The sequence below is a fragment of the Macrotis lagotis genome, chromosome 1 (assembly GCF_037893015.1).
Source record: "Macrotis lagotis isolate mMagLag1 chromosome 1, bilby.v1.9.chrom.fasta, whole genome shotgun sequence".
Classification (NCBI taxonomy): domain Eukaryota; kingdom Metazoa; phylum Chordata; class Mammalia; order Peramelemorphia; family Peramelidae; genus Macrotis; species Macrotis lagotis.
Genome location: NC_133658.1, coordinates 648,795,532 through 648,808,255, shown reverse-complemented (window position 1 = coordinate 648,808,255; position 12,724 = coordinate 648,795,532). Strand labels below are relative to the sequence as shown.

At 41.1% G+C, this 12,724-nt stretch overlaps 1 protein-coding gene across 12 annotated transcripts in view; it reads right to left on the bottom strand.

The window, feature by feature from the left end:
- The window catches only part of GRAMD1B (GRAM domain containing 1B), a 332,765-nt gene that overhangs the window by 12,230 nt on the left and 307,811 nt on the right, over positions 1–12,724 (bottom strand). For all 12 annotated transcript variants that reach the window (XM_074215314.1, XM_074215319.1, XM_074215318.1 and 9 more), the window contains 9 exons: positions 11,673–11,788; positions 9,627–9,783; positions 7,423–7,612; positions 6,366–6,509; positions 5,239–5,357; positions 4,931–5,073; positions 2,976–3,079; positions 1,008–1,211; positions 65–158 (listed from right to left, as the gene is read on the bottom strand). In XM_074215314.1, coding sequence (XP_074071415.1) covers positions 65–158; positions 1,008–1,211; positions 2,976–3,079; positions 4,931–5,073; positions 5,239–5,357; positions 6,366–6,509; positions 7,423–7,612; positions 9,627–9,783; positions 11,673–11,788 — 1,271 coding nt within the window. The remainder of the gene's footprint in view (positions 1–64; positions 159–1,007; positions 1,212–2,975; positions 3,080–4,930; positions 5,074–5,238; positions 5,358–6,365; positions 6,510–7,422; positions 7,613–9,626; positions 9,784–11,672; positions 11,789–12,724) is intronic.

The following is a 12,724-nucleotide window of genomic DNA, read 5'->3' as shown; positions in this document are numbered from 1 at the left end:
TAAATTGAGCTCTAGAGAACAGTGGGGCAAGACTGAGGCAAGGGGGAGCCTGGGAGTCCCTTACACACAGCTGATAATGAGGAGCAGCTTGGACACACTCTGAAGGTGGAAGCCGCCAGAAGGGGTGTCTTCAGGGATGTGCCGGGTCTGGGTAGAGCCTATAGAAAAGAACATGGCAGGTTGTCATCATCAGTCACTACCAGTCATCCTCTTCCTCCTTCTCTTTTTCTTCCTTCTCATACCTTACTCTAAGTTCCAAAAGGCCTGCCATGATAATTGCTACATAGATTCAAATGTCATACAAGATGGCCCCTGCCTTCCAGGCTACCAAGCCATACTCTCAATTAAAGTCCAAGAATAATGGCTGTGTCTTCTATTTCTTTTAATGTTCCTCAGATCCTATGATAGAAAAGGTGCTGAATGCATACTTATTGAACAATTAAATTATTGGACATGCATGTGAAGATTAAAGAAGCATCAGAATAAAATGACTATACAAAGTCAAGATGGGATTCATGAGATACTCAATATGGGTCAAAAGGAAACATATATTTGGGTAGGAAGCAGAGCAGTCATTGTGGGAATCTTATTTGCCAATAAAGTAAAAATTAAAACTCTTCTTACCTTCTACAATAAAATTGTAGAAGCAAGGAAAAAAGAGGGATGGATAACATGGACCTGAAAAATGGTTAAATTGTGGCAGGGAGTATGGATATGGTGTCTTGGCTTCTATCAGGGTTGGAACTGATCAAGCAAAGATGCCAGGGAATAAGGGTTTATTAAGATATTCAATGAGTCATGTACAAACTAATGCAAATAATATGTAAAGTGTAGAGAAGTGTGAATATCTCAGTACATAGCACAGTGCTTTAAATAAAAATGGTTCACATATACTCGTTATACTAAATTGCATTAAATTTAATCCAAGAGCTTCAATTATAGAAATACAGGCTTCAGTCCAAGCCCCTACCTCCAATTTTCATCTCCTGACCTGAAGTGGGTCATACCTGCTACATGTTTGATCCTATGGCCCACGTCTTCATCTGTAGGAGTAGTGACAGGGCTCATAACCTCCTCCAAATGGGGTACCCTCAGATGGGCATGGGGTCGTTTCCTCCTCCGAACAGCAGGGCCTTTGCTGGCCTTCTCTTTGGGAGACTGTCTGTGTAACTCAGCCAGGTAGGTGGTCTCTGTTTTTGTCAACTCACTCTCTGCCAAGATAGATGGTGCTATGTCAGGAGGCCCTATCCCCATCTCCCTACACCTCCCAGACCCAAGTATGAGTTTCTTTTCTTTCAGGAACATTTCTCCTCTCTCTTCTTCTTCCCCAGGGACCAACTTTCCAGTGTATTACTTTGGTTAGAAGGAAAGGCTATGGAATATCAAGAAGTAGTTTCTACTCATGATGAAGCATGCCATCCATCTCCCAACAGGGAGATAACATACTCAATCTGATGTAGATTAAGTTTTTTTCCCCCTGGGACATGGCCAATATGGGAATTTCTTTTGCTTGACTATATAGCTTTGAAACAGGGATTGTATTTTTCTTATTTTCTCAAAAGAGAGGTGGGAGGGAGTGAATATGGATCTAAAGATAAATGTAACAAAATCAGAAAAGAAATGGCTCTTAGGTGAGACTCTTCTTACCTTCCACAGTGACTGAAAGCCAGGTGGTGGGTCAAATGCTTGTGAAATATCACAGTTATTGTGTGAAATCTCTTGTTGTGTTTTATTTTGTTTTTAAGAGCATCAATAATATTTTCCTCTTTTTTTTAAGGTTCTTGCAAGGCAATGGGGTCAAGTGGCTTGCCCAAGGTCACACAGCTAGGTAATTATTAAGTGTCTGAGGCTGCATTTGAACTCAGGTACTCCTGACTCTAGGGCCGGTGCTCTATGCACTGTGCCACTTAGCTGCCCCGCTGTGTGAAATCTCTTAATCTCACTCTCTCTTTTTTACTAGCCCTTAAATTTATTTTTATAGAGCACCATATGAATTTTCCAAGTTCTCTATATTCAAATCATAAAATTTTCAAGCTGGAAAATATCTGTTTGATCAACAAGTCAAGTCCCACTCCCTTATTTTATGAATGAGGAAGTAACCTGCCTACTAGTAAGTGGCAGAGTCAGAACTAGAACTTTTTTTTTTTAGGTTTTTGCAAGGCAAATGGGGTTGAGTAGCTTACCCAAGGCTACACAGCTAGGTAATTATCAAGTGTCTGAGACCGGATTTGAACCCAGGTACTCCTGACTCCAGGGCCAATACTTTATCCACTGCGCCACCTAGCCGACCCAAAGGTTTTTTTTTTATTATTATTTTTTTTTTGCAAGGCAATGGGGTTAAGTGGCTTGCCCAAGGCCACACAGCTAGGTAATTATTAAGTATCTGAGGCCGGATTTGAAGTCAGGTACTCCTGACTCCAGGGCCAGGGCTCTATCCACTGTACCACCTAGCCAGCCCCAGAACTAGAACTTCTTAATTGCTTTCTCACTCTGGCACACTCACACCCTCTTTTATGGACATTGACACACTGTCTACATGGTGACAGTGTGGTATAATGGACAGGACTGGATTAGGAACCAAAAAGCCAGGATTCTATTGCTGGTTTGGCCATTTTGACTACTTATGTGACTTAGGCAAGTTATTCAATCTTTCTGAGCCCTAGAAGTCTTAGAAATAAAATGAAGGGGTTGGAATTTGGATGTTGCCTAAGATCCCTTAAGGCTCTAAATACTCCTGCAATCCTAAGTCAATTCATTTCTGTTGAACCTCAGGTTGCCAACTTAAATCATCTATAAAAGGGAGGGTAATAGACTTCAATGATCTCTAAAGTGCCTTCCAGTTCTACCACTGCTTCTTTATACACCATCATGTTATTTCCTTGCCCTTACCCCACATTCACACTAACCCCTTCCACTCACATTCTTCTACCCTTCCCACTTAGGGTCATAGCCACAGCAGTGATATCAGTCCTCACCCAAATGGCGGAAATAGTCCTCAAGTCCACTCCAGAAATTCTTCTCAATGAAGGTTTTCACTAGCCCCCAGGGCTGTTTTCTATAGCGCAGTTCTGTGGAGACCCTAAGGAATGGTGCCCCAAACCAAATCTGTTATTTTAGAAGAGGCTTTTACCCCTCCTTGGAAAGGGAACCAAACCAAAGCAGGTCTTCCTCCCACAATCCTCCAACTCCCTCAAAGTTTGGGAAAAAGTCTTCTAGGTACAAGTCACCATCTGGTGATGTCAAAGAGAAGGAGGGTACCCTCACAGTGACTCCTAGCTCCCTGAATTAATCTGGCATCTCAAATGGCAGAAGTACTGCATGCTTTCTAATGGTAAACAGGAAACAATATGGCAAACCCCAATAACTCCTTCTGTGTTGCAGTTTGGTCCTAGGGAACTGAGAGGGCTTAGGGTTTAAAGATATTTAAGAAATCATTAATCCAATGATCTATCCAGATCACAAACTTAGTGACAATATCTACTATCCGCTTCCTGAAGAATTCCCAAACTAGGGAATGCATTCTCTTTCACTTGTGAAAAGCTAGTAATTAACTAGTAATATGCTATGCTGATACCAAACCCAACTTCCTGAAACTTCTACCTATTACCTTTCCTTCTTCCCTCCAGGATGAAGCAGAATTAATCAACTATTTCTCCCCCCCCCCCCATGGAAATCCTTCCAATATCTAAGCTTGAAAGATTTGAGTCATTTTTGGTTCAAACTCAAAGAATGGAATTTGTTATACTCCAAGAATCCCCTTCCTCATTCTCCAAATATCCTTCTTTCTCATGCTTCATGTTCACTCTCATCCTTGGATACAGGATACAGCACCTCTATCCCATCATCTTTTTCTAAATCTATTCCCTTTTACCATCTTTTACTTCTTCAGTACCCTCTCTGGTATGTTTCCTTTTCCTATGGATTCATTTTCCCTTCACCAGGAGACTTCCACAGTACCCAAAAGAGGGCTCTAGTTGAAGAATTTAAAGAGATGATGTGGTAGTTATTACCAAGTGAAGAGGGGCTATCATTATACAAGATTAAACAAAATGGTTCTGCTTGTCCCTAGAGTTCATAACAAATACTTGGTGGAAGTCAGAAAGATTAAGACTTGGTGTAAGGACAACTTCCCAACAATTAAGAGTTATCCAAATGAAGAATAGAGGGCTTTAAGAGTTAGTGGGTTTCCCTTTTATGGAAATCTTTGAACCAAGACAGATTGGTGATATTTCTTAGTCATATTTACTAGTGTATAAATATATATATTCATTAAGATGAAGGCTCACAGAACTTGCATCTGGAAGGACAACAGGACACTCCTGTTGTGGAAGTGATATGTAGGTTGTCTTTGATAGTCCAATACGTTTCTGGCTGCCCCAGTCCATTTCTCTATAACCTCAGACTCTAATCCTTCTACTACCTTGCCATTCTTCCCTGTCTTCTTCCAGCTTTGCATCCTCCACACTCCCTGCATCAGATACCTTATATCCTTCGTCCCAACACCTGTCATAGTTCCAGTTACTTTCTGCTATACTTTACAATTTAGAGGCTTCAATTATTTCCACTTCTCCAGAGCATTTTAAATCTATTCTGTCAAAAGCATCCCTGGAAGCTGCAGTAAGACCAAGAGAAACAATGTGTTGAAGCAATATTCAGCCCCATTTCATCTCCAACTGAACTTCAATTCCATGAAAAGAGTGGGGGGAAAAAGAGGATGTGAAGTCAAGCCATGGTCTCAAACCCTAGGTCTATCATTTAATACTTGTTTGATTTTTATTAAGTTTCTGGACCTTTATCTTTAAAATTAGGGAGTTGAGGTAGATAATCTCTGGGTTCTCTTTCAGCTCTACAATTATAATTATGTGTTGAACCAGATGGAAGACCATTCTCCTGAACCACCCCCCCCCCCAGACCTCTGGGATGGCAATACCTGAGTCGGCTTTTATTTCGAGCCACGCGGGTTAGTGTGTAGCGATTGATGGTATAGAAGTAGTCATGGTATGGCACATCATGGGTGAGCACCTCAGCGTCAATCACGTAGCATTCACTCTCCTGGCAGGCCTTGTACATGGTCTATGAAGTGAGAAGGGAGCCATAGAGGCAGGGAAAAAGGAGAGTAAATTGGTTCTCTTACCCCCACTTCCCAAAGAAATATCCTGGGGGATCCGAGATACTGCTCTCTCTACTTGGTACTGGAATTGGTGGTTTTCTTTTCTTTCCCTTCTATACTTCATTTACCTGGGTCTCTGTAACAGTGGCAGTTTTGGGAGCCAGAGGGTTGGTGAGGGTGATGGTGTAGAGAATCACTCGACTCTGGTTTCCATTGTCCTCCTTTTTCCATGGATGAAAGATGATATCTGGGAGTAGTAAAGGGGCAAGAGTTGAGTAGGGAGAAAAGAGGTACCCTGATTTCAGTTTCACCTCCAAGGGAATTATAGAAGTACCCTGATTTCAGTTTCACCTCCAAGGGAATTGTTCTCAGCTTCTGGAAGTGGACAATTAGTCCCTAGGGAAAAGGCCAATGGGAACTTGAGTATGAGAGGAGGGGCAGTGGAGAGAGAAGCTGGAAAAAAAAGGAAGGAGGGCTTGGTGGGTGGGTGGAAGACAGGACAAGCCCAAGGAGAAAGAGGCTCATTGTAGTGTTGCTGAAATTCTGCACAGAGCTCAGGAATTCCAACGAGCCTGGGGCAGGGGCCAGAGGTCTTGGGGCCACCTACGAGGAATTCTGGCAACACTGGAGTTACTGTGATGAGGGTCTGGGTTCTCCTGGGAAAAAGTCCTCCTTTCTCATCCACTATGCCTCTCCAGTGCCCTGTGAATGCCCTCCCCTCCTAGAAGAGGAGCATACTGAGATATTAGGCTTACTAAACTTTGAATTGAATTGCATGTACAAAGGGCAGGATGTTGCCTGCCTATGCTAATTCTAGAGCGCAAGGTTTGGGGTAGTGTCAGTAGAAGATAAAACAGAATTCCAAGGGAAGGATCATTGTGGAATTCAAAATCAGAATTCCCAGCTAGCGTTTTGGTGAAAGAAGGAGGGATATCTGGACACAAATCAACATGAGTCCTTCTGGGGCCAAGATATACTCTTATTTGGTACATTGAAAGAGTAAGGAAGAAGGCAGTGGAATATCATAAGGGAAGATGAGAAAAGAGAAGGCCAAGAGGAAGGTAGGAGAAAGAAAATTGGAAAATGATAGGAAGAGAAAGGAGATGGGAAGGAGTAAGTCAAGTAAGAAGGGAAATTGATTGGAAGAGAGAAGAGAAAGAAGTAAAAGAAAAGGAAGGGAATGTGAAAAGGAAAGGAAAGAAAGCAAAGGAGAGCCAGTGAGAGAGAAAAAAGGGGAACACTAGATGAAACAGACCTGAGAAGCGACGCTGCTCCATGAAATCCCTCTGAAAGGGGGAGTCTGTGAAGAGCAAGTCGTAGAGTTTGTCAACACTGAAGTTAAAGACTTCATTCACATACTGCCGACCACTCAAGTCTTCATAGAAGGCTTGAACTTCTCCTGCAGGGAAGAGACAGTGGGGAGCATTGGAGAGAGATGCAGATGAAGATCAGAGTTATTTTTGCAATGGAGTCAGGTATCCTAGGCAAGATTCTAGAGGAAGGACTGGCTGCTGGACAGGGGACAGTGGTGAAATATTTGGAAGATGTTTTCAATTGTGAAATCTACAAATTGGTTCATTCACAGCTAAATAATTGAGAGCTGACTATATTCGCTAATCATTAACCAATCATCAATCAGCCAGTGATAGGATTAATTAATGATTAATTAATGAATCTAGCTTCTCTACAATGAACTAGATCTGTAGCATCTTTCCTCCTTAGATGACTTCAGGCTGTCAATGTGGAAGGGTCTAATGAGAGGCTACCTAATCAATAATCTCAAGTGGAGGAGCCAAAAGATTCATCTGACCCTAAGAGGTTTCCTCATCATTCTACCAAGGTACCACCCTAATACATGAATCAAGTATGAATTTCCTTACCATTAGTCACTAGTGACTTAAAACAGTAAATGGAAGGCAAAGATAATGACCCCAAAATCCCTAGTCAAATGTACTTTTTAACCTAGGAATAATAGCCATGTCTATTTGCATGCTGCCATCTATTTGACTATCAGGTTAATTGGCCCTGTGGGGATGCAAGTTTCCATGAGAGAAATACAATGATAATAAAAATCTTGGGTAGCAGATAAAGCATAAAGCTTCAGGAAGGCTAGACCTAGAATTATGGCTAGACCCATGAATATCAAAGCGGGGGGGGGGGGGGGGGGAGACATATTTCAATTTCCCCTATTTGATAATCTTGCCAAAGACCAGCTCTGCAATGAGCTGGGATATACCCTCAAGTCTCTAAGTAGAGCTGTCATTTCAACTCCATTAGAATGAAGAAAAGCAAGCCCTTGTCTAAACTCCTACCTTCATCATGGGTATCAGATGAATCACTGAGCTCAGTGGGAATATCCTCATTATCATTGAAATCCAAGGAGGGTGAGTTCACTGGAGCAAGGATCTCGATCTTCTCCCCAATGATGTTGTCAATTGTGAGCTCTTTTTCCAGGGGGCCATCCCCTTCTACCACTTCTTCTTCCAAGGGCAATCCATCAAACTATAGCAAGGACAGAGGTATTAAATTCTTCTGGGACCTAACAGAGGTGCTGTGACTCAGGAGGGAGTGTTGGCCCCAGCTGAGTCATCATTCAAGCAATAAAATGCTATCATTTCTGGGTGGCCATCCCTCAAAAGACTCAATCAAATTGATTACATCCCACACACAGAAATTTGTGTCAGGTTTGCCATGAAGCCTAGTGTAGGTTCTCTTCTTTCTCTGTACATATGTTCAAAGGATGCAGAGGACCTCCTGAAAGTCTTAAAGTTATTTCACTTTAACTGATCCAAAACATAGCATCCTTAGCTAGTTCAACATCTCCCATGAGGAAGGAAGTCTAATGACAAGCAGTTTTAGTACTAATTAAGAGAGGAAGTTCTCTACTCTATATACCCATAAAATACACATATAACTGGATATAACACAGCACTTTCCCACTAAATAGTACCTTTATTTTAAGAAATTCCCAAGTTTCTTCTGGGAATATTTTTATACCTATTCTTTTTTTTTTAAAACATTTTATTTATTTATTTTTCCAACTACATGCAACAGCAGTTTTCAACAATCAACCTTTGCTAGGTTTTGAGTTTTACTATTACATCTATTCTAATAGTCTTGCAAGTTTGAATCTGACCTCAGACACTTGCTGCTAAATAGCTGTGTGACCCTGTGCAAATCACTTGACCCCGATTGCTTCATATCTGGCCACTGGACCCAAATGGCTCTGGAGAAGAAAGTAAGACTGGTGACTTAGCACAGCACCAGTCACTCAAATTCAATTCATGTGCTTGTCATAGCATCACCTCCCTGATGTCATGGTCTTCTTTGAGAATGAAGGATAAACATTATAATTATTATTAACAATCTTGTAAGAGAATAGGGATAAATGGGAAGAAGAGACTTAGAAAAGATGTGACATGTTCCACAGACGGCACAAACCCAGGTGTCATTGCTTCTAAGATACTGGATTGATCTTTAAGACTACTTTCTCCAGTTATCTTTCCTTAATGAAACTCTCAAATTCTAAAATCTATCAATACATTCCTGATTCTTCCAAGCTTTTGCCTCCTCAGCTAGATCATAAAGGTCTTGAAGAACAGAATTGGAAATGTAATTTTTGCCCTCTTGCCCTAAAAGGACCCAGGTACCAGAGCTATAGAGTTAAGCAGGAACCCCAGTTTCTCAATGCCAACCCTACTCAAAGGCTAAGACATAGCTCCAGAGTGCCTAGGGAAGGGACTGGACAAAAGACCTGGCAATGAATATTCTAATTTGTAAGAAGCATGAGTAGGATCCAAGGGAGAGGAAAGGCATGAGAGCAGAAAGAGAATAAAAGGACATCACTTAGGAATGGTTTTTCATTTTCTCAGAAGGGGGATACAAATGGAACCCTCTAAGAGATGTCTGAATTCCATTCCACTGCACTTTCTCCAGCTCTGGGATCACTACATAAGCCTCTTTATTGACTTTTCTATTTGACTGTAAACTCACCCCTCTAGGGAACAGATTGTGTCTATGCCCTACCTTGAATTTCAGTACCTAGTACTACAGTCATGCACTCAGAGGTTAAATCAATAAATACTTACTTAATGACCATCCCCCTCTTGAAGAGAACTTATCAGACCAGAAATCTCTCCCAGAATTAAGTGACGTAAATCACAAATACTCTCACCCAAGGGTGTGCTGGCTCACAAAAGCAGATTGTTAAATTTACAACATGAGTATTTACATATTAGAAATTAGCAACAGCTACAAATCAGGGCTTAATTTATTGTTTTATTGACTGTCTAGACTTAAGAAAGAAATGGTAAAAATTATAATGATGAAGATTCAATTTTAAAATTATGTTATGCTGTACACTTTTTTTTTTATTTTTGGAAAGTCAGTTGTTAAACATTTACCAGCACATCACTGCCCTCACTTCCCAGGTCAACCTCTATCTAACCAGGCTGACTCAGTGGCTGGTGAAAAAGTCCATTGAATTACAGGGAGGAGCAAGGGTTACAATCCATACCGAGACAGGGGCTTCACTGCTTCCGGTGGAGGTCAATGTACTGTTGGTGATAGATTTCTTCGGCAGCTGGGGGCTGGCATCTGGCTTGGTCTCTATGCTACTTTTGGAGGAGCTGTCGTTCACCTCATTCTCCTCTACTGGCAGCTCTTCACAATAACTGAATGGGGGTAGAGAGAAAGAAGAGGGTAATCAGTGACTACCAAGCTAGACCCCACCTGCCCGGACTGCCAGAAGCAGGAGGGCTGATACAGACCATTCACAAATGTCTCTCAGTTGTGATTCCACCACACACCTTAAAATAAGGATAATTTGATAATCAACTCTTCTTTGTTCATTTTCACCTCTGGATCCGTGTGCATGCATACTGTTTTTCCCTAGGATATCTTTCCTGAACACATATCCTCCCCATGTTTCTAACCTAGAATATCCTCCTTTGTTCTCTACCAATCACACTTAAAATTTCTGACTGGTAATGAATATTCAATAGATAGTATTCCTTTTCATCAGCTTTATCATCAAATTCTCTGATAATTTTTATACTTATCCTTTTCCCTTCCTTGGCCTCAACATCCAAAATAACAACTTATATTTATATAAGCACTTTTTTCATTTATAAAGTGTACCATTCACACTAAACCGTTCAGGTAGGTCGTAGAATTCTTATTCTCATTTTACAGATGCAGAAAACTAAAGAGGTTAAATGATTTGCCTAAGATGCCACAACAGAACTGAGATTTAGATTTTCTGAATCTCTTTCCATTACACTATTCTTCCTCCTTTGTACTAAATCAATTTATACTTTCTGGGGTATTCCTTCTTCAAGTTTCTATGATTGAATCTATTTAAGTATTTTCTCCACCACTGCAGATCCTAATACCTCCATATGGTAGTAGATAAGCTTTGAATTAGGTTTGAACATATTCTTCAGCCAGGTTAACTTTCTAGTCACATACCTTTACAAACTTTACAAAGTTGGTTCTTGGAGACAGAGCCAAAGTCTATTGATAGTCCCTTATTCAAAATTTTACAGCTTAGTCAAGTCTGTTGAAGCCTGTGTTTGGGCTGATATGGCATTCAAAATTTCAAGACCACTTCTACACCATGATGAGCATACTAAAGTAGGATTTTAGTGGAGATATATTTCTAAGTCATTTTAATGTCTGTGCCCTATTTTGCCCAGTGGATCTGTAGGTCCCTGAGAATATGGATAGTATATGCTCCTCCATGTACATCTCCCCCAAGAATGACTCTTCCCCAATAATGAGTACTCTGTTCTTGTTGGTGACTGATTGGCATGTAATCAATGACTTAGCAATTAGTCAACTTGCTTAGTTTCTTAGCACCACACCTGAATGGTAGTATCTATTCCCCCAGTACCATGATGATTATGGAAGACCATGGATACACACCCTGTTATTCCAGACTGCCTCCTGTGGCCTTACCACCATAGAGAATTGTCTGCCTTGGTGCCCTGCTCTCCCGATGGTTGAATGTCTCTCCCAGACCACTATTAAAAGAAAAGTCCTAGCCATGCTTCTCTTCATTTTTGATTCTCCAGTGCTCTCCCTTATATCACCAACGCTTCTTCCTTATAAGGGTACCCTTTCATCTCCTCCCCTGAGAAATTATTGGATCTCTATTTCCTTATCTTATTTCTCTTTTCTCTCCTCCATCACCCAAGTTCTGGAACCATGAACAAATGTATATTAACTCTTCCATTAGAATGTAAGCTCTTTAAGGGAAAGGAGTGCTTTTCCTGTGTATGATTGTGTCCCCAGCCCTTTGGCACAGACTTAGCACTTATTCATTTATATTACAGCTAGAAAATATTGGACTCACATAACTTAAGAGTTGGAAGGAACCTTGTACATCATCTAATTCTGTCTGACTCAGAGCAAAAATTCCCTCTCAGCCTGATAATCTAGTCCAACCTCATTTTATATGCCTTTGGGCCATTCCCAGGGGTGCCCTAATAGCAAGGTGTGAAAAGACAAAGAGGAAAGAATCCACTTCTGCCACCTAGGTGCTGATCCGGCCCTCACTCACCCCATCGTATTGAAGTCATCATCTGGGGGCACATAGTCCTCATCGTCACTGGTCAGGCCCAGTTCGTTTCCATAACACTGATGGACAAAGTGCCACAGCTCCTTGGGACACAAAGGCTAGAGGGGAGAAAACAAAAGCCTTTCACCTTTTCAAGGCTTCCACTTGCCCAGCAGAGAATTATTCTCTTTTATGGTAATCTGACTACCCACCACCATGCCTAAGAGGAGTCATGATCTTGTTAGTCAAGAAGATTATTTGACAGATAACTCCTCTCTGGGAGTGTCTCTGCTTTCTGACGATGTTTTTGTATTTTTTTACTTACGACCTTTCATTTCCCACAACAAGGATGGAAGAAGGCACTAATTTAACAATGTTGGAGATGATAGTCACGCCTTTTATTCTTACTGACTAATGCTACACCAATAATGGATATTTACAAAAGGAATCCTAAGACCTCCAAGAAATTTGTTTATCAAATTCAACTCAGAAGGGGCAGCTAGGTGGCTTAGTGGATAAAGCACCGGCCTTGGAGTCAGGAGTACCTGGGTTCAAATCCGGTCTCAGACACTTAATAATTACCTAGCTATGTGGCCTTGGGCAAGCCACGTAACCCCATTTGCCTTGCAAAAAAACCAAAAAAAAAAAAAAATTCAACTTAGAAAAATATGCAAAAACGAAGATGCCAAGAATGTGGAAAGGGTAGTTAATGTGTTGGTAAGAGAAAGTCAGGAACCAAAAACATCTTGACAACAGGTTAGACTTATGCTCCTGATCTAGAAAGATAAATGTAAAATTCCATATAGATTAAAAAAGGCAAAAGCAGAGTGGACAAAAAACTCAATTCAGGTCAATTATCTGTCATAACAGTTAAGGGGAATCAGGCAATCTTAGTGAGCTATAGAGTTAAAAATAAAGGGGACAAGCTCTGGGAGAGTATGATTCCCCCAAATAACCTCTCAGACCCCTATGCCCTTCTTTACTCCTTATTACTTGATTGCTTATCTGCCAGTGAAACTAGTCCAGTCTTGGGGAGTATGATTCCCCTAGGTAAC